This window comes from Tupaia chinensis, unplaced genomic scaffold (assembly GCF_000334495.1).
Source record: "Tupaia chinensis unplaced genomic scaffold, TupChi_1.0 Scaffold000088_1, whole genome shotgun sequence".
In the NCBI taxonomy this organism is placed as follows: Eukaryota; Metazoa; Chordata; class Mammalia; order Scandentia; family Tupaiidae; genus Tupaia; species Tupaia belangeri.
Window position 1 is genome coordinate 3,449,128 of NW_006159550.1, and position 25,012 is coordinate 3,474,139.

The 25,012-nt window shown below is 42.7% G+C and overlaps 1 protein-coding gene across 2 annotated transcripts in view; it reads right to left on the reverse strand.

Moving 5' to 3' along the window:
- Positions 1-25,012, reverse strand: part of RALA (RAS like proto-oncogene A) — a 69,758-nt gene that overhangs the window by 15,081 nt on the left and 29,665 nt on the right. The window contains exons 1-3 of one of the 2 annotated variants that reach the window (XM_006143000.3): positions 12,771-12,791; positions 5,131-5,283; positions 2,053-2,261 (exon numbers count right to left, since the gene is read on the reverse strand). In XM_006143000.3, the coding sequence (XP_006143062.2) occupies positions 2,053-2,261; positions 5,131-5,283; positions 12,771-12,782 (374 nt within the window). In that variant the 5' untranslated portion in view covers positions 12,783-12,791. Of the gene's footprint in view, positions 1-2,052; positions 2,262-5,130; positions 5,284-12,770; positions 12,792-25,012 lie in introns of those variants that run through there. The other variant, XM_006143001.3, reaches the window with a different exon arrangement.

Sequence of the window (25,012 nt, forward strand, 5' to 3'; positions counted from 1 at the left end):
AACCCACGTTCCACCTTTACAATCTGGTCTAACATCTTCATTTTAGACATAAGGAAAGTAAGAATCAAAACAGTAAGAGTTTTCAAATCAAAGAAAATATTTACTAAACATGTACTATATGTCAGTGACTGTATTAAATAGAGGTACCAGGGAGAGACAGACAGACAGAAACGGGTCTTGCTCTCAGGACACATTCAAATCACGCCCTGCACACGTGTGGTAGTGTGATCTCAGAGCTGTACCGGTACACGGCACATACAGGTGAGGAAGCAACAATCCTGCCCTGGGCACAGGGAGGAGCAGCCGGGCTATGGGAGAGCTAGTACTCCCGCTGTACTCCAGGCTGGGCCAGGCGCAGTGCCTGCTCCTGGTGAGTCACTAGGGCCATTTCCCTTATGGGCAGGGCAACCAGCTGGATGAAGGCCAGAAGAGTAATGAATCATCCTATTTTCTGTAACAGTAACAGCCCAAGAGTCTCTGTCTCGGCACAAAAACACCTTATTTCCTTGAGATATCATTTTGGCTTTGGTGACGACGGTAGCAACATTTACTCCAATACCTTGAACAGGACCTGCTACATGAATAAGCACTGAACATCTGTTGAATGAGTGAATAAGCACTGACGTGTACACAGCTTTCAACATGTCTCCCAGAATCACAAGTTAACAGGGTCTGCCGTTCTCCAACATATACGAAATGCCTTCCTAATGGAAATCAACAATTTTATAAACAAGTTCATACTTTCTCACTGACATGTCTTTTGCAAAATATGTTCTCTTGGAATCCTTTAAATTCCTGAGTTCCAAGTACACATAAAAAAGGAATGCTTCAGGGAACCAGCAGTTAGCATAATGGCTATGTCGCTGGACTCCCACGTAGTCGACCGTGGTTCGTGTCTCGGACCCGGTGGCTTAAATCTCACGCTGGGCGCGTGTGCGTGCGTGCCCAAGATCCCGAGAGGAGAATGGAGGAGAAGGGATTGCGGCGTGACCATCCCCCCTGGGGGGTGATTTCTCACTTTCTGTCTCTATGTCTCTGTCTGTCTGGCGAGCGCACGCGCCCTATAGCGAAAACCTCTCCAAAAAAAAAAAAAAAAAGGAATGCTTCAGATAAGCTCTGGTTCAGTCTTCAGCTCCACCACCTCAAATGCCTTCTGTCCTCATCTGTGGAAATCGTTTTCTCATGTTCATCTATTTCCTGAAGGCTTCTCAGCTCCTTTCTCCTCCTGAATCCGCTGTAATGATCACTGCCAATGTTTCCTACATTGTCACTAACTTGCTCTGGGTTACATAAGGCTTCTACATTCAACTAGGCTGTGTGAACCTCGAGAATAGAGGATATGAGTATATTACACATTTCGCGGTCCCCACCCCCATAAGCGAAGCAGACAACACAAAAAGAGAGATATATAAAGAACACCCTTGACTGCACAGGTAGTGTTTGTGAGACTACTCAAGAACTTTATCTAGGCCAAACTTAAATTATATACCCAGAGAAACCCCTGTCCCCTTCCACAAAACCAACCTCCCCTTGCAAATCTCAGGATGGTAGATTTTGGTTAAGCAAACAGTAAGTAAGATATAAAAAAAATCATTTAACACAACCTAGGGTGCCAGGGAACTACTACTATTTTAAAATTTCACTCTGTGCCATCAGGGTATCTGTACTTTGAGGAGGATGGCAAAGGGCCTGCTGAGCTCTGCACAGGCGCTGAGAAACAGGGACAGACACGGGCAGAGTCCAAGTCCAAGAGAACTCCAGCACGTGACGAGGACAAACTACAATGGCAGCAGTCGGATTTTATTCTGAAACATATACAGAGACTGGGTACTTGAGGCGATCACAAACTCCAATTCCACCACCACTGGCATGGAAATCGCCGTCAGGTTATGGTGAGTGTGCTGAATACTGATGTGTACACACACACAGTGGACAGTCACAGAGTGGTGTCCAAAAGGGAGACTGAGCAAAGGCTCTCCAGCGAGAAGCTCTGTCTGTCCACTTGTTTTGGGGAGGAGACCTTGTGCCGGGCAGCATCACTCTCAGACTTACCTGAAGTCGGCTGTGGCTGCAAAGGACTCCATCTCTGTGATGGAGAAGACACAGAGGAAGCCCTCCCCGCTCCGGAAGTAGTTGTCCCTGATCGCCGCGTAGTCCTCCTGCCCAGCTGTGTCTAAGATATCGATCTGCACTTCCTCCCCGTCCAGCACTACCTTCTTCCGGTAGCTATCTGCTTTGGTAGGTTCATAGTCCTCCACGAACTAGAAAAGATAAAAACACATCCATTTCTAATGATTATTTTTACTCTACAAAACTTATTTTGTAATAATTATAGATTCACATGAAGCTGCTAAACTAGTACAGAGTTTCCAAGCACTCTTAACTCAGTTTCTCCGATAGGAAAACATATATTAATGTAATTTTCATTTTAGACATTTTATCAGTTTCCTCATCTGCAAAAAGAGGGGGCTGCATGAATATTTCTAGTTCAATTCCAAACTCATTTTTAAATAGTACAGTCAAACAACTTAACATTCTAACCCTGTCTTGAACCCCATAAATCTCATTTTGGTATGCCTTGATAAATCTTGTGTATTTAATGTTAGCTTGAGTATATGTATACCCACTTCTAGAATGTTTACAGCTCGAAAATTGTGCCTCTCCTCCTTAAAACACTATACTTGCAGAAACGATTACCCATATATTTAATCAAATTTAAAAGAACCACTTTTTATGTAATGCTAAACAAAAATGTTCATACTACAATTGTGGAAATAACTTATACATCAATATCTTAGTAAGAACTAAAAGTATCACTGAATCTTCCCTTTCTCCAAAATGAACCATGTGGATAAAGTGATTTAAATACCACTCGGTAGGTCGAATTGAACTTTAAGATTTCTCCCCAGACTTCTGAGTTTTAAATAGAACAATAAAACAAATTTGTTTTCCCAACCATATCATCAACCTCACAAATCTCACTTTGATATGCATTGAAAAACCTTTAGAATTTACTAATAGCTTGAATACATGTATATACACATAACTGTGAGTTTATTCTATACTACTTCCTATAAATATTTATATAATGTGGTATTTTCTTATTTGATTGATGCTTGTACCCCACAACCAGAATTTAACCCCATTAGAACAGAATCTTCAATGTCGTGCTCATCATGGATCTTCAAAGCCCAGAACAGTACCTGGAACACGGTAGATACTCAATAAATAAATATTTTTATTGGGTTGTTGGCAGAGTCAAGATGCGTTTTTGCATAGAAAAACAGAAAATACATCATGACTTGGGACCAGCAGTTGGCATAATGGCTATGTCGCTGGACTCCCATGTAGTCAACTGCAGTTCGAGTCTCAGACCCCGTGGTTTAAACTCACGCCGGGCGCATGTGCGTGTGTGCCCAAGATCCTGAGAGGAGAATGGAGGAGAAGGGATTGCAGTGTGGCCACTCCCCTGGGGGGTGATTTCTGGCTTTCTATCTCTCTGTCTCTGTTTTTCTGGTGAGTGCACGCACCCTATAGCAAAAGCCTCTCAAAAAAAAGAAAAAGAAAATACATCATGACTGTCCCAATGACCTAATAAGATGAAAATGGTGTACTTAGAACTGTAAAAGACATAATGCTGTACCATATTTTTCAATACATGTTAACACTGTGGTTTTCCATTCCTTAAAAGTTACACATATGAATACTCTTACTTTTGGCTTCTTTAACGTCAGGAGGGAACCAATCTAAGGATTAGTTTGAAGGAAGGCTAGTTACTAAATGAATAGTTTGTAAAACAAAATGGAGAAAATTAATAATTTTATTTAAAGAACTGCTATAACTTCTTTCTCCAAACTTTTTATTTCAGTCACCACCAAGCATGAGTACTGATGGACTTAAGAGGTGTTTGTGTGTGTGTGTGTGTGTGTGTGTATCAAATAAATACATGCTATAGAAAAAGACATGGAGCAGTAAAAATCTGTAAGGCTTTTTTTTTTGGTCAGAAGACAGGTTTAACATTTGTTACTCATCAGAGATCACTCTTCTTAAGGAAGTTGGGTAAACTTCTGTAAGGTTTGTTTCCTCATATGTAAAATGAGGGTATCACTGTCTTGGGAGGAAAAATTACTCTTTCTTTTAAGGAATATTTCATTTTATTTATTATTATTATTTTTTAATTTGACTGGGTCCAAGGGGAATAAAAGCAAGCTGCTAGGTCTAGAACTCAAACCGTGGTCCAGCATCCTTAACCACCATGCCACCACCTGCTGGCCCCCTTCCTTTCTCTCTTTTTCAAGAAGATTTATTTATTATCATTATCATTATTATTATTATTTTTTGTGCTCACCAAAGAGAGACAGAGAGAGAGGAAAAATGAGAAAGCAAGCTGCCAGGTCTGGGACTCAAACCATGGTTGGCAATGGTGGAGTCCAGTGTCTTGACCACCACACCACCTGTAAGCCCCAAGAATAACTCTTAAATTATTAACCCTTAATAACAGTCCTCTAGGGGAAAAAAAATACTGCTGTATATAGGCTGAGGCCTCAACTCAGGGATGATTAAAATTTAATATAAATACATGCATGCAAATTTGTAGCATACCTAGCAATTTTAAATTTTAGTGACACAGACTTTACCTATTCAATGGTTAACTAGACTGCCATGCCATGTACACAAAAAATAACAGACATTTCACCAAGGTTATTAAAGGACACTTTACATATGCTAACCTCATGTCTCACCAGTTCTATTAATTCAAGTTGATACTCTCCATTAAAACACCAAAACTAGGTGCCAGCAGGTGGTGTGTTGGTTAAGCTGTCGGACTTCCACAAAGCAGACTACATTTTGAGTCCTGGACCCAGTGGCTTGAAACTCATGTGGGATTGTGAATATGCTCAAAATCCCAAGAGGGAAATGGAGAAGGGACGGTGGTGTGGCCATCCCCACTGGAGGCTGATTTCTCATGTTTCCTCTCTCTGTCTCCCTGTAAATGTTGGCTCTAGATTTAAAAGTGGAAAGAACTGTTAGTAACTTTCAAGATTGAAGAAATCCATCTGAAAGAGCACCAAACGAAGCAGAGAAATACTCCAAAGGCCCCAAGGTGTCCATTCTAAAACGAGCACTTACCTCATCGTACATGAACTGCAGAGTCAGCGCAGACTTGCCCACCCCGCCACTGCCCACCATGATGACTTTGTGCAAGGCCAACGAATTCTGACCCTTGGGCTTATTTGCAGCCATCCTGTGTTGCAGAGTTTTCACTGAAGATCTGAGAAGGATCTAAGGATGAAAGAATAAGTAATGCTCAGTACATTCTTCTTCAGATTTCCAGTGTAGGTGGAATATCAGTAGTCCTTCCCTGCACTAAACACGCTATCCTGAGGGGTCAAGATACTAAATGGTTTTCACTTGTCAGTGATTTTAAAGAGGGCAAAGACACGGGCTCAGGGAGAGGACCACTTATCAGAAAACACCCTAACAGTAAGAGGAGCGTACACCTCCAAGGTATTTCACTGTAATAGCTGGCCTCTGGTGAAGACTGTGACCAGAAGCGATAATTTCCTGGTGCAAACACGTACTGACAACGACAGGTATGGGCTGTATTCTCACAGAGGATGGAAACAGGATAAAAGATGACTCTGTTTTCACGTTGATCTATAATGGGAAGTAGTTAAGGGAAAGTCATGACGTATGACTTTTGGAGTTGTTTTTGAGAAGTGAAAAAAAATTTTTTTTTCCCAGAGAGATGTTCACTACAGGGCACATGACCTCACTGGAAAGACAGAAACAGAGAGACAGAAAGCGAGAAATCACCACCCCCACCGCCCCAAGGGGATGGCCACATCGCAATCCCTTTCTTTCATTCTCCTCTCAGGATTTTGGGTATGCACGCACAGGTGTCTGGAGTGAGTATCAAACCTCCACATCTGGGAATTGAACCTCACTCAGCCACCATTATGTCATCTGCTGGTCCAGAAAGCAAGCCAGGTCCGGGACTCGAACCACGGTTGGTCATGTAGGAGTTCAGCACCTTTACCACCATGCCACCTGTTGGCTCCTCTAATTTTCATAAGAAGCAAATGACCAAAAAAAGATTGGTCACACCTTAAAAACCACACTGTCGTTTGGCAAAAGGAGGAAACTCATCTCAACCAAGTGGTCATGGAATTAAGAGACTGCACATCCCAACTACCATATTACCAGAACATTCGTGTTTCTTGGGGTGGATGGTCAAAGTAACCGAAACGTTTGTACCCACTGAGTACAATGCGCAGCTGTTTAATCCATCCGGGTGGTCTACATGGAGGCCAGGACCCTACAGATGCTGTAGTGCTGATGCACATTAATGGCACCTAGGGACCTGTGGCCATGTACCAGCCTTAGGAAAAAGGTTGTGGGGTCACAGAAAACACTGCGTGTGTGTGGAGATCCAAACAAGGAGACACTGTGTCGTCAGGGAGTTGCGGGGGTTGCACCTTTCTCCTCGGCACCTCACTTACTTGCTCGGTCTGACGTGGCGTTCTAGGATGTGGCTCACAGAACCACACAGCTCACTCACTTTCCCACTGTGTGTGCCCTTCAGCTGCACTGGGCCCACCCCACTCTCCTCATCTTTCATGCTCCACCACCTCTCTTGGCCTTTGCCATGCAGTTTACTCTGGCATTTTATTTATTTATTTATTTATTTTTCAGAGAGAGATTTTGCTATAGGGCACACGCACTTGCCAGAGAGACAGAAAGTGAGAAACCACTCCCCAGAGAGGATGGTTATGCTGCAACCTCTTCTCCCCCATTCTCTTAAGGTTCTGTGCATGTATGTGCGCACAGACACACACATACAATGTGAGTTCTAAGTCACTGGGCCCGGGACTCGAACCGTGGTCAACTACATGGGAGTCCAGTGACATAACCATTATGCTGTCTGCTGGTCTCCCCTCTGGTTTATTATTTTTTTTTGGAGAGGTTTTTGCTATAGGGCGCGTGCGCTCGCCAGACAGACAGAGAGAGACATAGAGACAGAAAGCGAGAAATCACCCCCCAGGGAGGATGGTCACGCTGCAATCCCTTCTCCCCCATTCTCCTCTCGGGATCCTGGGCACGCACGCACACGCACCAGCGTTGAGTTGTAAGCCACCGGGTCCGGGAAGCGAACCGCGGTCGACTACATGGGAGTCTAGCGACATAGCCATTACGCTAACTGCTGGTTCCCTCCCCTCTGGTTTATTCTATCTAGCCCACTCCTCTCCAATTGAGGTCTCAGCCTTACCTAAAACTCTTAACCTACCTTGGGTCCTCCCCTGCCCAGTGTTCCCTTATATAACATGATGCTTTCTCTTCATAACTCAAATCACAATTTGAAATTGCGTGTGTGTACTTGTTTAACACGGGTCTCCTCTGGTATACTGGAAGCAACTCGAGCGCATGAATAGGACTTAGCAAAACCAGTCACTCATGAATGAGCAAACAAATGCTCTCAACCCGACTGACCTCAGGGAGTGCTCCGGACTGTGCCGGCGGCGAGCAGCTGCTGCAGCCATATTCACTCCCAGGGGGCAGAGCTGGTCAGCCCTGGTCTGTGCCACACCACACTCTACGTCCCCTGGGGCTGGGTGCTGCTTCAGGCCCCACTGGAATCTATGCCCAATCCCAGACGGTGGCACTGTAGTGGACATGGCACTCTGTGAGCCTGACCCATATGGGAGGGTGTGGCATGTCCTGAAACCTCCTTTGGTTTACCACAGTTGTGTGCCCATGATCTGGGGCTGGCTGAGACTGGGGGCGGATCACTGCATGAGGACCTGTCGGGAGTGTGGCCTCTCTCACCCATGAAATAAACAAACAGGTATTTTTATAAAAAGGAATTACTTAAATTTTATTTATTATTAATATTTAATTTGCTATAGTGCACGTGCACTTAGCAGAGAGAGAGAAAGAGAGAGAGAGAGCCCGCGCAAGATGTCAGGTCTAGGACTCAAGCCGCAGTGGGCCATGTGGGGAGTCCAATGCCTTAACCACCATACCCCCGTTGGCCCCAAAATAAGCTTTCAAAAAGACAGAGTCTCTAAAAGCAACAGCAAAACGATAATCCTATTTTGCATTAAACAATATGAACGTGTTAACATGCTCCCTTTGAGGCTGCTCTCAACCTGTGTTCGGCATGACTGAGACCCCACTACACATGTAGCCCCGGGCCCTGTTCTCGTACCACAAACGTTTTAGCAGAAGCAGCTTGAACTACAGGGTGTGGCAAAAGATTTACACTCACAGGACAAAGGTTTGATTCAACTCAACAAGGACAGAGTACCCCTTTTACATGGGAATAGAGAACACGAGCATTAGATTCTAAGTGCTTATCGCTACTCAAAGATGGTGAAATCATCAGACAACTCACTCAAATTCTGAAAAAAAGCAAGTCTAAGCCGGCTGGCTTCTATGCAGTGTGCGGACGGTTTTCCTAAGTAAATCAGGAAATGGCTTCTTTCTCACTGTTCTGACCCTTCCTTGTTGGCAGCTGTGATCATTTCTCAGCTACGTAATTACTGTTTTATTTTGAAAACAGTACCACATGAGCTCAGGGTGTTAACGTGTCCATTAAGAGTTGTGTATTTTTTTTTTTTTTGGGGGGAGAGGTTTTTGCTATAGGGCGCGTGCGCTCGCCAGAAAGACAGAGAGACAGAAAGCAAGAAATCACCCCCTAGGAGGGATAGTCACGCTGCAATCCCCTCTCCTCCATTCTCCTCTTGAGATCTTGGGCAGGCACGCACATGCGCCCAGGCTGAGTTCGCCACCGGGTCCGGGATGCGAACCGCGGTTGACTATGTGGGAGTCCAGCGACATAGCCATTACGCTAACTGCTGGTTCCCAAGAGTTGTGTATTTTTAAAGCAAGACAGTTAGCAGTTACAGCAACTGGGTTAAAACATTTTTCCTTCCAGAACAATTTAAAATATAGTCTGTGACTCAAAACTGAAAAGGCACAGATTCCCAAGGACCTTTTTCCGAAGTGCAAATGTTCCCTAATAACTATGAGTTGCACATTCCAGACTTTCAAGAATATCCAGGTAGCAAGCCACCAGGTCCAGGATTTAACTGCAGTGGACCATGTGGGGGTCCAGTACTCCAACCACCATGCCACCTGCTGGCCTCTCTCTCTCTCTCTCTGATGACTATAGCAAGTGAAGCAATAATAAAAATAAATAATTCTTAAAAAAAAAAAAAAAAAGTAACCAGAAAAAGCAGCTCCCATCAGGGAAACACTCCTTACAGCCTGCCCTGTTGACTTAGCGCCCAACCCCTGATCTTGAACGATAAACCCAGAGCCCCTAGCTACCTGGAACTTAAGACAAACACATACCTAGAACAGAAAATCCCCTCCCTGCTAGTGCAAAGCAGCAAAAAGGGGGTAATGAGATTAAGGAGGCGGGTACTCTGACCAGATGGTCAGGGATGGATGTGACATCCGAACTAAGACTTGAATGTTTTGAGGAACCAGCCCTTTCTGAGGGCAAGGCATTCCAGACACAGGGAATAAGAAACACGAAAACCGGGACCAGCAGTTAGCATAATGGCCATGTCGCTGGACTCCCATGTAGTCGACCACAGTTCGAGTCCTGGACCCGGTGGCTTAAACTCACGCCAGGTGCATGTGTGTGCAGGCCCAGGATCCCAAGAGGAGAATGGAGAAGAAGGGATTGCGGCGTGGCCATCCCCCCTGGGGGGTGATTTCTCGCTTTCTATCTCTCTGTCTCTCTCTGTCTTTCTGGCAAGTGCACGAGCTCTATAGCAAAAACCTCTTAAAAAAAAAAAAAAAAGGAAATACGAAAGCCTAAGGTGGTATATGATGAGCATATTCTAGGACCAGAAGGCCAGAGTTATGAAGCCCAGGAGGGATGAGAATAGCAGGGGAGATTAAGAAGTAAGCAGGGGCCATATCACTGAAAGCCTTGAAAGCCATGGAAACGTTTTTGGATTTTATTGTAACTGGAATAGGAAGAAACCTCTGGAGAGTTTTTAAGCAGGATAGTGACAGCATTTGATTATGTTCTTAAAAAGACGACCTTGGCTGGTGTGTGCAGAACGGCTGGTAGAAGTGCAGGACTACAGCAGGCTAGGTGGTTAGCCCACGCGAGGACCGAGGACAGAGGCTTGGGCTACAGTGGCAGCAGCAGAAATGGTTAATTCTAGTTGTACGACCACAGCTGGTATTGATATAACTACTAGTACTAGCTATACCGAGGACAACAACAAATACTGACTGACTACTCACTACGTGCTAGGCACTGTTCTGAGCGTCTTGTACATGCTCACTTGGTTCAGTACCACATTTATATGGTAACGATCCTAGAGGTACGGACTATTCTAACTCTATAGAACACATGAGGAATCTGGGCTGTAGAAGTTGAGTTCCTCAAGGCTAAGACAGGATTCAAACTAAGGCAATCTTGCTCTCCTTAAATTACACTATTTGGGATAAATTTAGGAGAAATAACGGACAGGATTTGCTGATTGACTGGATAAGGGAAAACAAAAGTAACTTCTCACTTTTGGGCCGAGTGTGTCTGAGTGTGGTGGCACCACTACCTAAGATGAAGAAAGAGTAGGGAGGGGCCTATGTGAGATGGAAATCTCAGGCTCTGCTTGTGTATTAGACATGCAATGAGAGTTGCCGAATAGAGTGGATGCTCTAGTCTGGAGTTCTTGGGTGAAATCGGAGCTAGAGTAGAGATGAAAACTGGAACTTCAGTTACAGGTGGTGTTTAAAGTCACAAAGATGAATGAGCTGTCTGAGGGCTATGTTGAGATGGGTAAGCGAAAGCTGCAGAGGAAAAAGCCTTGAAACAATAGGGTGGTTCGGGAGGAAGAAACTGTGATCACAGTCACTGAAGCTACTTAACTCAAATCTTGCTGAGAGACTGAGAAGACTGGTGAGATAAGAGACTAACAGGTAACTGATTACTTGATATAGCAAGATGGAGGTTGCTGGCAGCCTTGTGCAGTCACTTCACCAATGAGGTAAGAATGGGTGCGCTGAGGAGATACCGAAATGGATTTTTACTATGAAGATGGAGGGAGAAATGAGGTCAGAGCTGGGAGATACTAAGCAAGGCTTGGGTTGTTTAAAAATATTAGGAAGGGATGCTTGTATGGTAAGCACTCAAAAAGAGGCAGAAATTGATGCAGAAGAGAGGGCGACTCTAAGAGTGAAGTCTTGGAGTGGATCAGAGGTGGGACCCAGAGCATAGATAGATATGCAAGGATGGCTTAATATTTTAGGAATTCAATATATAATAATTCCTGATATTACTAGAGGAGAGAAATCTCTACAGGTTCTGGAATAATATTTGACAAAATTCCAAGTCCACAGCTCACAAAAATCCTTAATAGAGTAGGAACAGATTAGTAGTCACTTAATACACAAAGAAATTGGCTATCTTAAAACCAAAAGGGGCAAGCAGATGGCATAATGGTTAATTGACCAGGGTTCGAGTCCCAGACCCAGCAGCTTAAAATTCATGCAGAGCATGTGTGTGTTGTGTACCCAAAATCCTAAGAGAAGAAAGGATTATGGCGTGGCCATCCCTCTGGGCGATGATTTCTCACTTTCTGTCTCTCTGTCTCGTCTCTCCAGAGTGCGCCTGCACCGTACAGCAAAAATCTCTTAAAAACAAACAAAAAACAGCAAAAGCATAAATGTATCTTGTTTAATGACAAAGTCATTTCCATTAAAGTCAGGAATAAGATAAGAATGCCCACTATCATTACTCTGATTCAGCACTATTCTGGAAGTAGTTCCTGATGACATTAGACAGAAAAACAAGGAGGCAAATGATCATTATTTTTTTCTTCTTGATGGTGCAAATGATCATTATTAATTGATCATATGATTTCATACCTAGCAAGGCCAAAGGAGTCAACTGAAAAACTGCTACGAACAAGAGATTTTAAAGGGTAAACAGTTCTACAATCTAAACATTACGAAAATTACATTTCTCAAACAAGTAATTACAATATACACTGGAAGAAAGGACCCAATTTGTAACACCCATGGAGTCTATAACTAATAGAATGAACACACACTCTATAGGATACATATGACGGAAGACTTGACTAAATGAAGACAGATCCTGTTCTTGACACAGGAGGAGCCAATGTTGGCCAAAGTATAAAATCCTGATAATAAAAAAAGTCTTTTATGACTTTTTTTTTTCTATAGAGTACATACATACGTACGTCTAATACATAAAAGTATGTAGTACAATATTCAGGCACTAGTGCCAGGAGGTAGCATGGTGGTTAAAGCACTGGACTCCCACATGTCTAATGGAGAAAGAAAGTGAGAAATCACCCCCCAGGGAGGATGATCACATCACAACCCCTTCTGTTCCATTCTCGAGAGATTTTGGGGTACCCATGCATATTTGTCAAGTCCATTTCTAAAGCTGCTGTGTCCGGGACTATGAACCATGCTGTCAGCCAGGTGGGATTCAGCTGCTTTAACTGCTAGCCCAAGAGTATCATATTGTTGCAGGTTCAGTGTATAATTATTTTTTTAATTGTTGGATAGTATTTCATTGTGTGAAGTACAATTTATTTAGGTTGTTTCTGTATTTTAAAATTTTATGGGTAAAGCAGTATAAACATTCGTGTACATGTCATTGTATGCATACATGTTTTTACATTTCACGGGTAAATCACGGGTAACCTACAAGTGGGGCTGCTAGGCTGTGAGCTGTGTGCAAGCGTTCCGATGCTTTGTGGAATACCTACATTTTTCTTCATTTCTACTGATAATGCTTGAGATTTCCGGTTGCTCCACATCCTGGTATTATCCCACTTTAAAATTTGAGACAGTCTAGTAGAGTATAGTGGTATCTATATCTCTGTACTGCTGAATTCTGGGCGGGGATGTGCAGGACTCAAACTCGGCAGTCGGCCACACAGGATCCAGCTCCCCTAGCCTGTAGGCATAGACCTTCATTGTGGTTTTAATTTGCATTTTCCTAAAAAACAATTAGGTTGAACATCTGCTGTCAGTGTCCGTCACTATGGCTGGGCCTCTTTTCCCATTTTAAAGTAGGCAATCAAGGCTAAAGAATGTTTTACCTTTGAAATGTAGCAACTTAATATTTTCAAATTTTCCAAACTGCACTGCGTAAGAACACAAAATTATAACACAGGCTGAACTAAGGAAAGTAATATTCTGTTTCAAGGGCACAGTTGCTGAAAATTGCTTATGGATGGCTGAACATTTTGCCTTGTCTGCAAGTAAAATTTATTGATATCGCTTGTCAGACATGTCAGATGTCAAAGCAAAGATGTTAAGATCATGTAGATTCAAATCACTTTTTCCTCACTGGGCCTTGGCTTATTTGTAAGACTGAGCTAAGATGAATAGAATAGCATCTGTAAGATGTCTAATACATAAAAGTATGTAGTAAAATATTCAGGCATTAGGGCCAGGAGATAGCACGGTGGTTAAAGCACTGGACTCCCACATGTCTAACTGTGGTTCGAGTCCTGGACCCTGCGGCTTGAAAATCACACGAGGCAAATGTGTGCACATGCCTAAAATCCCAGGAGGAGAGTGGAAAAGAAGGGATGTGGCGTGGCCATCCCCCAGGGAGATGATTTTTCATGTTCTCTATCTCTCCATTTCTCTCTGGTGAGTGCATGTACCCTATGGCAAAAACCGTTAAAAAAATGCAGGCATCTTTTTTAGAAGACCCTATCTTTATATGTAACCCGTATTCAGGTTCCAGTCAGTACAGCTGTACTAGCAGCAGAAAAGGGCCTTCCACAGGTAAAACAAAAAGTTCCCATAGCATATGAGGAAGTGAAGGCTAAACTGAGACCAGAAAGGCAGCATTAGCAAACAAGGCAAGTCTGGGCATGACGGTGAGACGAAGCTGTCTCAAATAGGGTACAGAAACAGAAGTTGATAAATGAGACATTTAGTTGTTTTAAGTGTATTTTATTCATGATAGAACGCCCATGTATATGAGAGAGAGAGAGAGAAAGAGACAGACAGACAGAGACAGAGAGAGAGGAGCACTGTGCCAGGGTCTCCACACACTGCTCTGCCCGTCCCCAGCCCTCCAGCCGGTCGGGATCCTGGGCAAGTGCCTGGACTGTTTCCAGGCTGGCCCTGTGATCCAAACAGGTCAGCCACGTGGCTTCCAGCAGTGCAGTGCAGTTTGCCACCAACTGTACCCTGGGCAGGCACTCAACTTTCATTCTCAGAGCAACAGAAAGCCACCAGGAGTTTCCAGGTGAGAGAAGAGACGTAGAAGGAAGAGAGAATAGGTGGAAGGCTGCGGGGTGAGAACGACTTGAGCTTGGACCAGGGAGGAGAAAGGGAGGGATCTAGGAGTTATCAAGAAAAAAGGTCAGCCAAACTAGGAGACAGATCCAACGTGAGAGGTGAAAGGATGTAAGAATTAGAGCCAAAACAACCCACTTTCTGGCTAGAGTGGATGTGGGTAAGGAAAGGAAAAGGAGCTAGCAGCTTTGGGGGGGCAGGGTAGGAGTGGAGAGAAGAGCTGGTACAAAGAAATGTGGAAAGAGATGTTGATCTTTTAAAAGACCAAACCATTTCAAAAGCAGAATCTAAGTAAGCAGTTTTCTTGCCCCAGACCCAGTGGCTTTGCCACCACATTCTGACTCTGAATGTTTCCAGCAACACCAAGAAACAAGCAACAGGGCTGAGGTTAGCGGGTGGTGTGTGGTTAAGGAGCTAGATACCCACATGACTGACCACCGTTCAAGTCCTGGACCTGGAGGCTTGTTTTTCTCACTCTCCCTTTCTCTCTCCCCTTGTCTCTCTCTGGTCGAATTAAAAAATAATAACAAATAAAATAAGATAAATAATTTTTAAAAAGTTACAAGTAACAGGGTGGAACCTGACCTGAAAGGTGGAAGAACAAAAGACTGACAAACTGCTATTTATAGCTAATTTTAATATTATCTTCAAACCCCTATGCTTTTTAATTTTTTTTTTTTGAGAGGTTTTTGCTAGAGGGCACGTGTGCTTGCCAGAAAGACAGTGAGAGACTGAGAGTCAGAAAGCGAGAAATCACCCCCCAGGGGGGATGGCCAAGCCACAATCCCTTCTCCTTCATTCTCCTCTTGGTATCTTGGACACGCGCACACACACGCCCAGCATGAGTTTAAGCAACCGAGTCTGGGACTCAAACTGCAGTTGACTACATGGAAGTCCAGCGACATAGCCATTATGCCAACTGCTGGTCCCAACCCCCGTGCTTTTACAATAAGATTATGTAGTTCAGGAAAGCATTAATAATTACTAACTGTAACAAGTATGCTTTGCTTCCATATTTCTAGGCTAACTTTGGAAGAATACTTGACCTTGGAAGTTTGAACCATTGTGAATGTGTTACAGAATTGAAAACTAAACATAAAAATTCTTTTATGCTGAATTTTATTATTTTTTTTTACACTTGCCATAGGGCACATGGCCCTTACTAGAGAGAGAGAGAGAGAGACAGAGACAAAGAGACAGAGAGAGAGAAAAAAAAAAAAGCCATCAGGTCCAGGACTTAAGCTGCAGTTGGCCATGTGGGAATCCAGCGCCTTAACCACCATGCCACCTGCTGGCCTCCACATAGTTTTATTAACTGAATTTAATGACTACAAAAAGAAAAAGAAATAATTAAAATTTAAAGCCTGGATATTGAACAGATCTAAATTTAAAAATAAAATTTATGTAATTTATATCTGCTGTCAGTTCTGTGTATGAACCATAAATTATGTGTTTTGGGGCCGGCAGGTGGCGCGGTGGTTAAGACAACTGGACTCCCACATGGCTGGCCACGGTTTGATTCTCAGACCTGAGTCACTAACACTCCTATGGGAATGCCTAGTCTTTCCAGGCTGAGAGTTCAGAAAGAAACTTTTTGAAGGAAATTTTCAAACGTAGCTTGGGAACCAATGCCGCGATCTTTGTATGGCTGGCTGTGTGGGTAGGACATCCAGTCAGCTTTTCATGTCCGCTCCTGTAATTAAGACCACATGCCTCTCCGCTCTTCTCTCTGTTCCTACTGACTCATGTTTAAAGTCTCTTCGGGACTTGGTGGGAAAGAACCGATTCCCTCACAGCCCTCCCTCACGGGTAGGCAGGACTGGGGCTTCCTCCGCCCTGCTTAATCCATCAGCACCATCTGTTTTCTGTCTTCTAGAAGCTGGAAAGTCCCTGCTTTGCTGATGGTCACTCCATCTGTTCCGATTCTCAGAGCTGTTATGGCTTACACACTTCTGCCTGTAAATTCCTTTTCCTGTCATTCCATAGGGAGTTGGCGATAAAAGGAGCGAGACACATGAGTTTAGTCTACTGGCTTTCACTGCAAACCTGAGTTAAAATCCTGAGTTGACTTGAACTGGAACCCCAAAATATTTCAAATTTAGAAACTATGAAATATTTCAGATATGTCCAATTAAAATTAGCCTAAGCTTTAGAGAATACTATTACTCATTACCAACACTAAGTACAAATCAATTTCCTGATAATAGATGACCAGAGAATTATAAATAAGACAAAAATTAAGACTGGGCAAATCTGTCATTTAAAGGATTAACAATGAAGCACAAATGGGAGAGAGAAGGAGAAAGGAAAGTCACCAGACTTCACTGCCATAGGGAAAGGCTGCAATGATTTCTTGTCCAAAAACGTTTTCTTTACAGCCCTGGGACAGGCTGGCTAAAACTCAAACATTTTAAAAGGACATACAGATCAGTCAAGGCTTTAAGAATTAAATACTAAAGTTATTGTTTCAAACCAGGAATGTAAAGCTAAAGACTGACTACAACAACTAAGATTCCCTTGTGCCAGTTTATCTTTACTATAGTGCCTTTACAGCCCACCTGCTGAATTCCTGCTTTGTGGAACCATGGCTGAATACCGATGCAGGAGAGAGAGAAAGGAGAGGAGACGGAGTGAAGTCACCTTTGAAAATCTGACTTTGGCACCCCATGTCCATCCAGTCCGGTTGACCTCCTGGTGTGTACTAGAAAACGCTTTCTGTATAAGAAAGGCATTGGAAGTATCACTTTTTAAATGAAAACAATCCCTCTGACAATGGACTCAATAGGTTACCTGAAATCACGTTTCATGACAACTGAGTGGCACTGATTTCTCTATTAAGAAGCTGCATGTCACAGACTCCCGGTTGCCATCGCAATGACTACGACGTGCACAGGTACGTGTGTGACGTGAGCTCCTCCTCCACTCGACAGTTTTTCCCGATGACAAAAGTCCCACGTACTCATCACACATGATTTGGAGAGTAAAGAGAACTAAGGAAACACCACCTCCGTGGCTCTACTGCCCAGAATTAATCTTTGAATTTTTATCTTCCTCTAGGACTATTTTACACAAAGTGTTCATCCTGTGGTTGAGGAAGCTACAAAGAAAACTCCAAGAAAAGTAGGAAATGGAAATAAATGGAGATTAAAAACTACAATGCCAACAAACAAAAAACTAGAACTTAAGTGTTTATCATTTAAAGTTTACCACCATTATGGAAGAAACTAGTAAGAATGACCTTGCACAAGGCTTGGGGCCCACAGAGTTTTAGAAGCAATTTCTTTATTAAATGGAAAAAGATAACTCTGGGTCAGCTGGTGTCATGGTAGTTAGGGTAGCTGCATCCCATATGGTTGACTGTGTGGTTCAAGTCCTGGACTTGGAGGCTTGGGAAACACACTGGGTGTATATGTGTGTGCCCAAACTCCTGAAAGGAGAAGGGATTATGGAGTGGTTCTCCAACACCCACAAGTGAATGCACCCTTTAGTTAAAAAAAAAAAAAAAAAAAAAAAACCAAAAAGCCATCAAATCATTCTATAAAGTCAGTGGTATCTATATATACAAACTCTTTATGAACAAATAATTTCATAAATTATCAATACCTGAGTTTTACCTCCCCTTCTTTAAAAAAAAAAAAAGTTATTTGCCACAGGCTGCATGTGCTCATTGGAGAGACAGGAAGGGAGACTGAGAGGGAAGGTGAGAAATCCCAGGGGGGATAGCCACATCGCAATCCCTTCTCTTCCATTCTCCTCCTGGGATTCTGGGCACATATGCACATAAGCCTGGCGTGATTTTTCAAGTCACCAGGTCCAGGACTCAACCACAGTTGACCATGTGAAGTCCAGTACCTCAACTAGCATACCACCTGCTGGCACCTGAATTTTACCTGAGTAAGATAATAATCCACTATGGTTTAGTGTTTTAATCCAAAAATGCAGTAACAGCTTAATACTAGGAATGCCATAAAAAATGCAATAGCCTAAGTAGGCCCAATGAGAAAGTCCATCAAACTAAAATGGCATTAGATGAAATTCAATGTTCCTTCTTGGTAAAAAAATCTGAGTAAACACTATAAGCCATTCCTTGTAAGTGTATGTATATATAGTATATATGTATTTCTAATGAAATGCTTCACAAATTTGAGAGATGTTTTTAGTACAGGAACCACAATAAACTTCTCTGTATTTTTACTATTAAAAAAATTATTTATTATTGGGTTGTCAGGAAAGTCATGACACATTTTTGCATAGAAAAACACATTATGACTTTTGTGATAACCTAATAGTAATATTTTAAAATTTGCTATAGTGTATGTGTGTGAGAAAGAGTGAGTGAGGGAGGGAGAAAGCAAGCTGACAGGTCTAGGACTTGAATCATGGTCAGCCATGTGGGAGTCCAGCACCTTAACTACCACCTACCTGCTGGTTGAACTTCTCTGCATTTTTTAAAAAGTTTATTTATTTTGGGAACCAGCAGTTAGCGTAATGGCTATGTCGCTGGCCTCCCCCGTAGTCGACCGCGGTTCGCGGCCTGGACCTGGTGGCTTAAAACTCCCGCCAGGCGCGTGTGTGTGCGTGCCCGAGATCCCGAGAGGAGAGTGGAGGAGAAGGGATTGCGGCGTGACCATCCCCCCTGGGGGGTGATTTCTCGCTTTCTGTCTCTCTGTCTCTCTCTGTCTGTCTGGCAAGTGCATGCGCCCTATAGTGAAAACCTCTCAAAAAAAAAGTTTATTTATTTCTTCATATGACAGAGAGAGAGAGGAGAGAGAGAGAGAGAAGACAGAGAGAGAGACCTGCGAACCTTCCATCAGTCCCATGGCAGCCAGGACCACAGGTGGGCCCAGTGTGCTATGCAGACCCAGGATGAGAACTCAGAGCCCTCTCCCATGGTCCAGCATCATGAGGCAGTGCCCATATCTCCTGCACCACCACAGCTGAGTCATAAACGTCCTTGTATTTAAAACAAAGTACATGTCACTTGCCAACCTGCAAGGGGAGACACAAACCTGAAGGGGAGCAATGATGGATTAGAAAGAAACACATAGACATGCAAGTAAAAGAAAGTGAGGATTGGGTGGACAGTGATTTCTTACTTCCCCTCTCTCTTTCTCTGGCAAACACATGTGCCCTATGACAAAAAAAAAAAAAAACCTAAAAAAACAAAAAAAACCTAAAAAAACAAAAAAAACCTAAAAAAAAAAAAAAACAAAAGAAACACAAAACCTGAAACAACAAAGAAAACCCAAAAACAAAACAAAAAACAAACAAAAACCTAGCATCTACTCATGAAGATCTTAATTCACTGGTCTAGGATGAAGACAGTGTGTAAACACACACACACATATATACAGTATATAGTAAGTTCTGTCTACATAATTCTATTTAACTAAATTTTAATTTGCATATAATAATTGTACATATTAGTGGGGTATTTGTTATTATTTTAAAATTTGGTATAGGGTGTGTGCACTTGCTGGAGAGAGAGAGAGAAATGGCCCCCTCGGGGGATGACCACACCACAATCCTTTCTCCATTCTCCTTTCAGAATTTGGGGCACATGTGCCCAGAGTGTTGATCAAGCCACCAGTGCAGACACTTGAAACTCACAGTCGGCCATACGGACAGCTGCCTTAGCCACCATGCCACCTGGCTGGCCTGTTATTATTATTTTTAAACCCAAGGTCTTGCCATGCCACAGTCTTCCTACCTCAATCATTCTGAGTCAGTGGGATCACTGGCTCCTGTAACTGTGGACCAGGCATCAAACCTGGGCCTCCCATACTTTCCCAGTTTGCAAACAGTATCTTCACAGAATGTGCCATTGCAATTGGGCCACAGCCTAGATAATTCTAATTTACATCTTTGGTTAGAAACTATCACTCTATCTATAAAGTTAATCATATAATGTTGCTAACAGGGGCTTTTTAATATATAAAAACAGCAATTTCATATAGTTCATCTAGTACAATCATAGTGGTCAGGGAATAAAAACATTTCCTGAACATACTACTTTGTGCCAAAAGCTTTTTTTACTCAGTTTTTTTTTTCTTTCCTTCATGAGTGAGACAGAGAGAGAGACGGGCAGACACAAGCAAAAAGACAAGCACCCCCAATGCGGTCTTCATGCTCGGATCAATCCCAAACTACCACTACCCTGGATCGTTGTCAGGTGCATATGTTCCCGGTCAAGCTCATCCTTGGACATGACCCATATGGGTCAGCTTTGTAGAGCATTCAGTTAGCACTGCCCTACTCTCTGCCCCATAAATTCTGCAGTTCCACATTTGCAGATTCAACCAACGAGGGATGAAAAACGTTCTGTTGTGTACTATGCAGTAGGCCTATGATGCTAGATGTAGTTACACCTGTACCGAACATTTAGACTTTTTTTCTTGTCATTATTCCCTAAACAATACAATATAATCACTATTTATATATCATTTACATTGTATTAGGTATCATAAATAATCTAGAGGTATGATTTAAAGTATAGAGAAGAATGTACGTAGGTTACATGCAAATACATTACCAATTTAATTTAATTTATTTTTAATTTGCTGGAGGGCATGTGTGTTTGCCAGAGTGAGACAAAGAGAGAAAAAGTGAGAAAGCACATCCTCCACCCTCCAGGGAATGGTCACACTGCAAACCCTTCTCCTCCATTTCTCCTTCTGGGATTTTGGGCATGCACCTGCAGGCGCCTGGTGTGTTTTTCAAATTGCCAAGTCTGGGAGACTCAAACCTGCACTTTGCCATGTGGGATTCAGCTGTCTTAACTACTACCTACTGGCTGGTCCATTGTGCCAATTTATATAAGAGACTTGAGTATCAGTGGAATTTGGCAACCACTTGAGCCCTGAACCAATTACCAAGGGGTGACTGCTTGCTGAAAGTTCTGATAACACTCAGCAAGAGGCTGGCAAAAATTTACTTAGTTTTTGTTTGGCTAGGTGAGAGGGACGGGGGCAGCTGAGAAAGAAGAGGAGCAGAGTCATAGGCACCACAGTTCAAAGCATCGTGATGTTTGGGACGAAGACCATTGGGGTCACATGTGGATCAAGGATAATAGCAGAGACCAGAGAACACTTTGCATTTAGCAACTGTCTATAGGGTTAAGGAAGGGACACACTTCCTCAGTCACTTCTGATATGTGTAACCTGCTATGACTTCTCTTGTATATACAACACCAAAAGCAAAATCCATAAAAGATCATGTTGATAAGTTGCACTGCATCAAAATTAAAAGCTCTGTTCTTGGAACTAGGAGATGGTATAGGGGTTACGTTGCTGGACTCCCACATAGTCAACTATGGTTCAAGTCCCAGACCGGGACACTTAAGACTCACACAAGGAAAATAGGCATGCGTGCCCAAGATCCCGAGAGGAGAATGGAGGAGAAGGGACTGTGGTGTAGCCATCCTCCCCCTAGGGGGTTAATTTCTCAATTCTGTCTCCCTGTTTCTCTGGCAAGCACATCTACCCTGTAGCGAAAATCTCTCTCTAAAAAACAAAACAAAACAAAACACCCAAAACACTAAAACGAAAAACTCTGTTCTTTAAAAGACATTTAATAAAATGAAAGGATAAGTAACAGACTGGGAGATAATTATTAATTTTAAGAATTTAAAATTAAATTACAGTGGAAAAGACAAGAGAGGCAGACTTTGGCTAAGAGGAACTTACTGATTACTTATTACTGTCAAAAATGGAATGAACTGTCTGCAAGTTCCTATCAAAGACTTGAGAGAAAAAAGAGGGGGCTGGAGGCTGAGCTGTTTAAATTTAAATTGCTTCTTATTCCATAAATACACATTTTAGCTACTTCGAAGATGATCAATGTAATGCATATCTGATATCATACCATCCAATGGTGAAAAAGCAATCACGTTCTTGGTCCATACGAGTTAATCAGAATGTTTTCAATTAAAACAGCCTTGGCTGTTGTGCACCTGTTAGTGGATGCTGCTATGTGGAGGGCAGAGGCCACACGGGAGGGCAGGGTTTGATTCTCACCACTCTCTAAAATCTGGTCACGGTGACAGTTGACTACAGTCATAGTTACCTAAGACGCTGAAGCAGCAGGATGATAAGGTGACAGCCTTGCCTACTAGGGTGATATGAACGTATATATACAGGTAAAGAAGCTTATTTCAACAGATCCTCTTCTGTGTGGTGGTCCCTATCTTCTGCTTTCCAGCTCCGAGTGGCTAATTCCTCAGTGGCTGCATGGCATTCTGGAGATAACTGCTATGAGTGCTTGTCGTCACATTAACTATTGGAAGCTGTTCTATAGCAGAGAGCTGTCTTTTTCAGCTCTATAACCCCAGCATCTAGCAGTATCTGCAAATAACTGGCACCTATATACACATTTGAAAAATAAATTAAACTTTAGGAAATCACTTGGAGAACAGTTAATCAGTATAGGTAAAATTCTGAGACATCCTACAAGAGGAATAGGGACTCTACTTAAGAATTCTGGCCTTTCCGGTGGTGACGATCTCCCCACGAAAACATGCCTCTCGCAAAGGACCTCCTTCATCCCTCCCCAGAAGAGAAGAGGAAACACACGAAGAAACACCTGGTGCAGAGCCGAAATTCCTACTTCATGGATGTGAAGTGCCCAGGATGCCGTAAAATCACCACAGTGGCTGCTCCACTGTCCTCTGCCAGCCTACAGGAGGAAAAGTGAGGCTTACAGAAGGATGTTCCTTCAGGAGGAAGCAGCACTAAAAGCATCCTGACTCAAGATGAGTGGGAAACAATCCCAATAACACATTTTGGATATGTCCTGTTTATTGTCTTGTTTAACTGCTAGGAAGTTCCTGCCTCAAGAATTCAGGGCCAACCAGAAGAGTGGAACACTTAAGAGTCATTTGGGGCAAGTAAGTTGGCCAAGTACTCTAAAGTCCATTGGGGGCATTTATATCCATCTAAGCTCGTTGGTTCTTGATTAAAAAACAAAAAAACAAACAAATAAAAAAAAGAATAGGGGCCAGCAGGTGGCATGGTGGTTAGGGGTGCTGGACTCCCACATGGCTGACTGTAGTTCGAGTCCCAGCCCTGGTGGCTTGCTTTCTCACTTTATCTCTCTGTCCCTCGCTGGTCAAATTAAAACTTAAAACTTAATTAATTAATTAATTGATTCTGGGAGGGAGGATGATTCTGATTGAAGGGATGGGCAGGGAAGAAAGGGCCAAGAAAACAGATGAGTCAGACTGCTCCCACATCTGATAATGCTATGTTGTATTACCTAAAATTACAATATACTATGCATCACAGACAAATTAAACACTGGTCTCAGAAGCTACATTAGCTTTTACAAGACTAATGCTCAAAAGAGCCCCTGAAAAAAATAAAACAGAATCGTTGGAGGTAAATTCTGCTAAAATGAGCTGACACTTAATGCAATTTTCTTTTCTTTTCTTTCTTTTTATTTATTTTTTTTTTGAAGAGGTTTTTGCTATAGGGCGTGTGCGCTCACCAGACAGACAGAGAGAGACAGAGAGATAGAAAGCGAGAAATCACCCCCTGGGGGGGATGGTCACTCTGCAATCCCTTCTCCTTCATTCTCCTCTTGGGATCTTGGGCACGCACGCACATATGCATCCATGAGTTTAAGCCACCAGATCCGGGACTCAAACCGCAGTAGACTACGTGGGAGTCCAGTGACATAGCCATCACGCTACTGGTCCCATTAATGCAATTTTCTTAACACATCAATGTAACCACACAGATGTTATATAAAAATTGACTTACAAAGAAATTCAATCTTCTGACAGAATGGTCATTTACTGAAATCACCATAGCAAGTAGCAAACCTCTACAAAATTTTTCTTGCTTCTTACCTTATACAGGTTTATGAGTTTGAGACATCCAGAACTGTTATATCCAGGTCAACAAGTTTATGTAACATGTTTATAGTGACTTCATTTTTGCAAATTAATTTATGATGTGACTCTGTTAGGCCCCCTTGAGAAGCTAGTAAAAGCTGATGGCTCCTTTATCCAGAAGTCCCAATACAGTCCTATTTAAAAACTAGTATAAATGTTACAAAGCTTATACTCCCACTTAATTGCTTTTGCTGAACCTGAATGTGAATTATTAGTAAGAACTGATATATAGAAGGGAAATGGATGCTATGGTTTAAATATATGTCCCTCCAAAATTCATACGAGGCTCCAGGACCTGAGTGATTATCAAATTCCACTGATGCTCAAGTCTGTTCTGTAAGATGAAACTTAACTACTACTATAAAAATTCAGAGGTAAGATGTTTAAGAGGTGATTGTGCCATGGAGGCTCTGCCCCCGAGGCACAGATTGATGCCATTATAAAAAGGCAAATTTGGCCCCCTCTTGCTTTCTTGCTTTTTCTTGCTCTTCTGCCATGTGAGGACACAATATTCCTCCTCTCTGGTGGCCATGGCAACAAGGCACCATCTTGAAGCCAGCAACTAAACCTGCCAGCATCCTAATCTTAGACTTTTCCAGCCTCAAAAACTGACAGAAATTAATTTTTGCTCTTTATATATTACCTAGTATGTGGTATTGTGATATGGCAGCACCAAATAGGCCAAGACAATGCATACCAGTATCATAGATGTGCAAGAGAATTAAAAAAAAAAAAAAAAAAAAAAAACCGGGGGGATTAATGTTTTAAAGGAAAACTTCTCCTTCCCGCCCAACACCT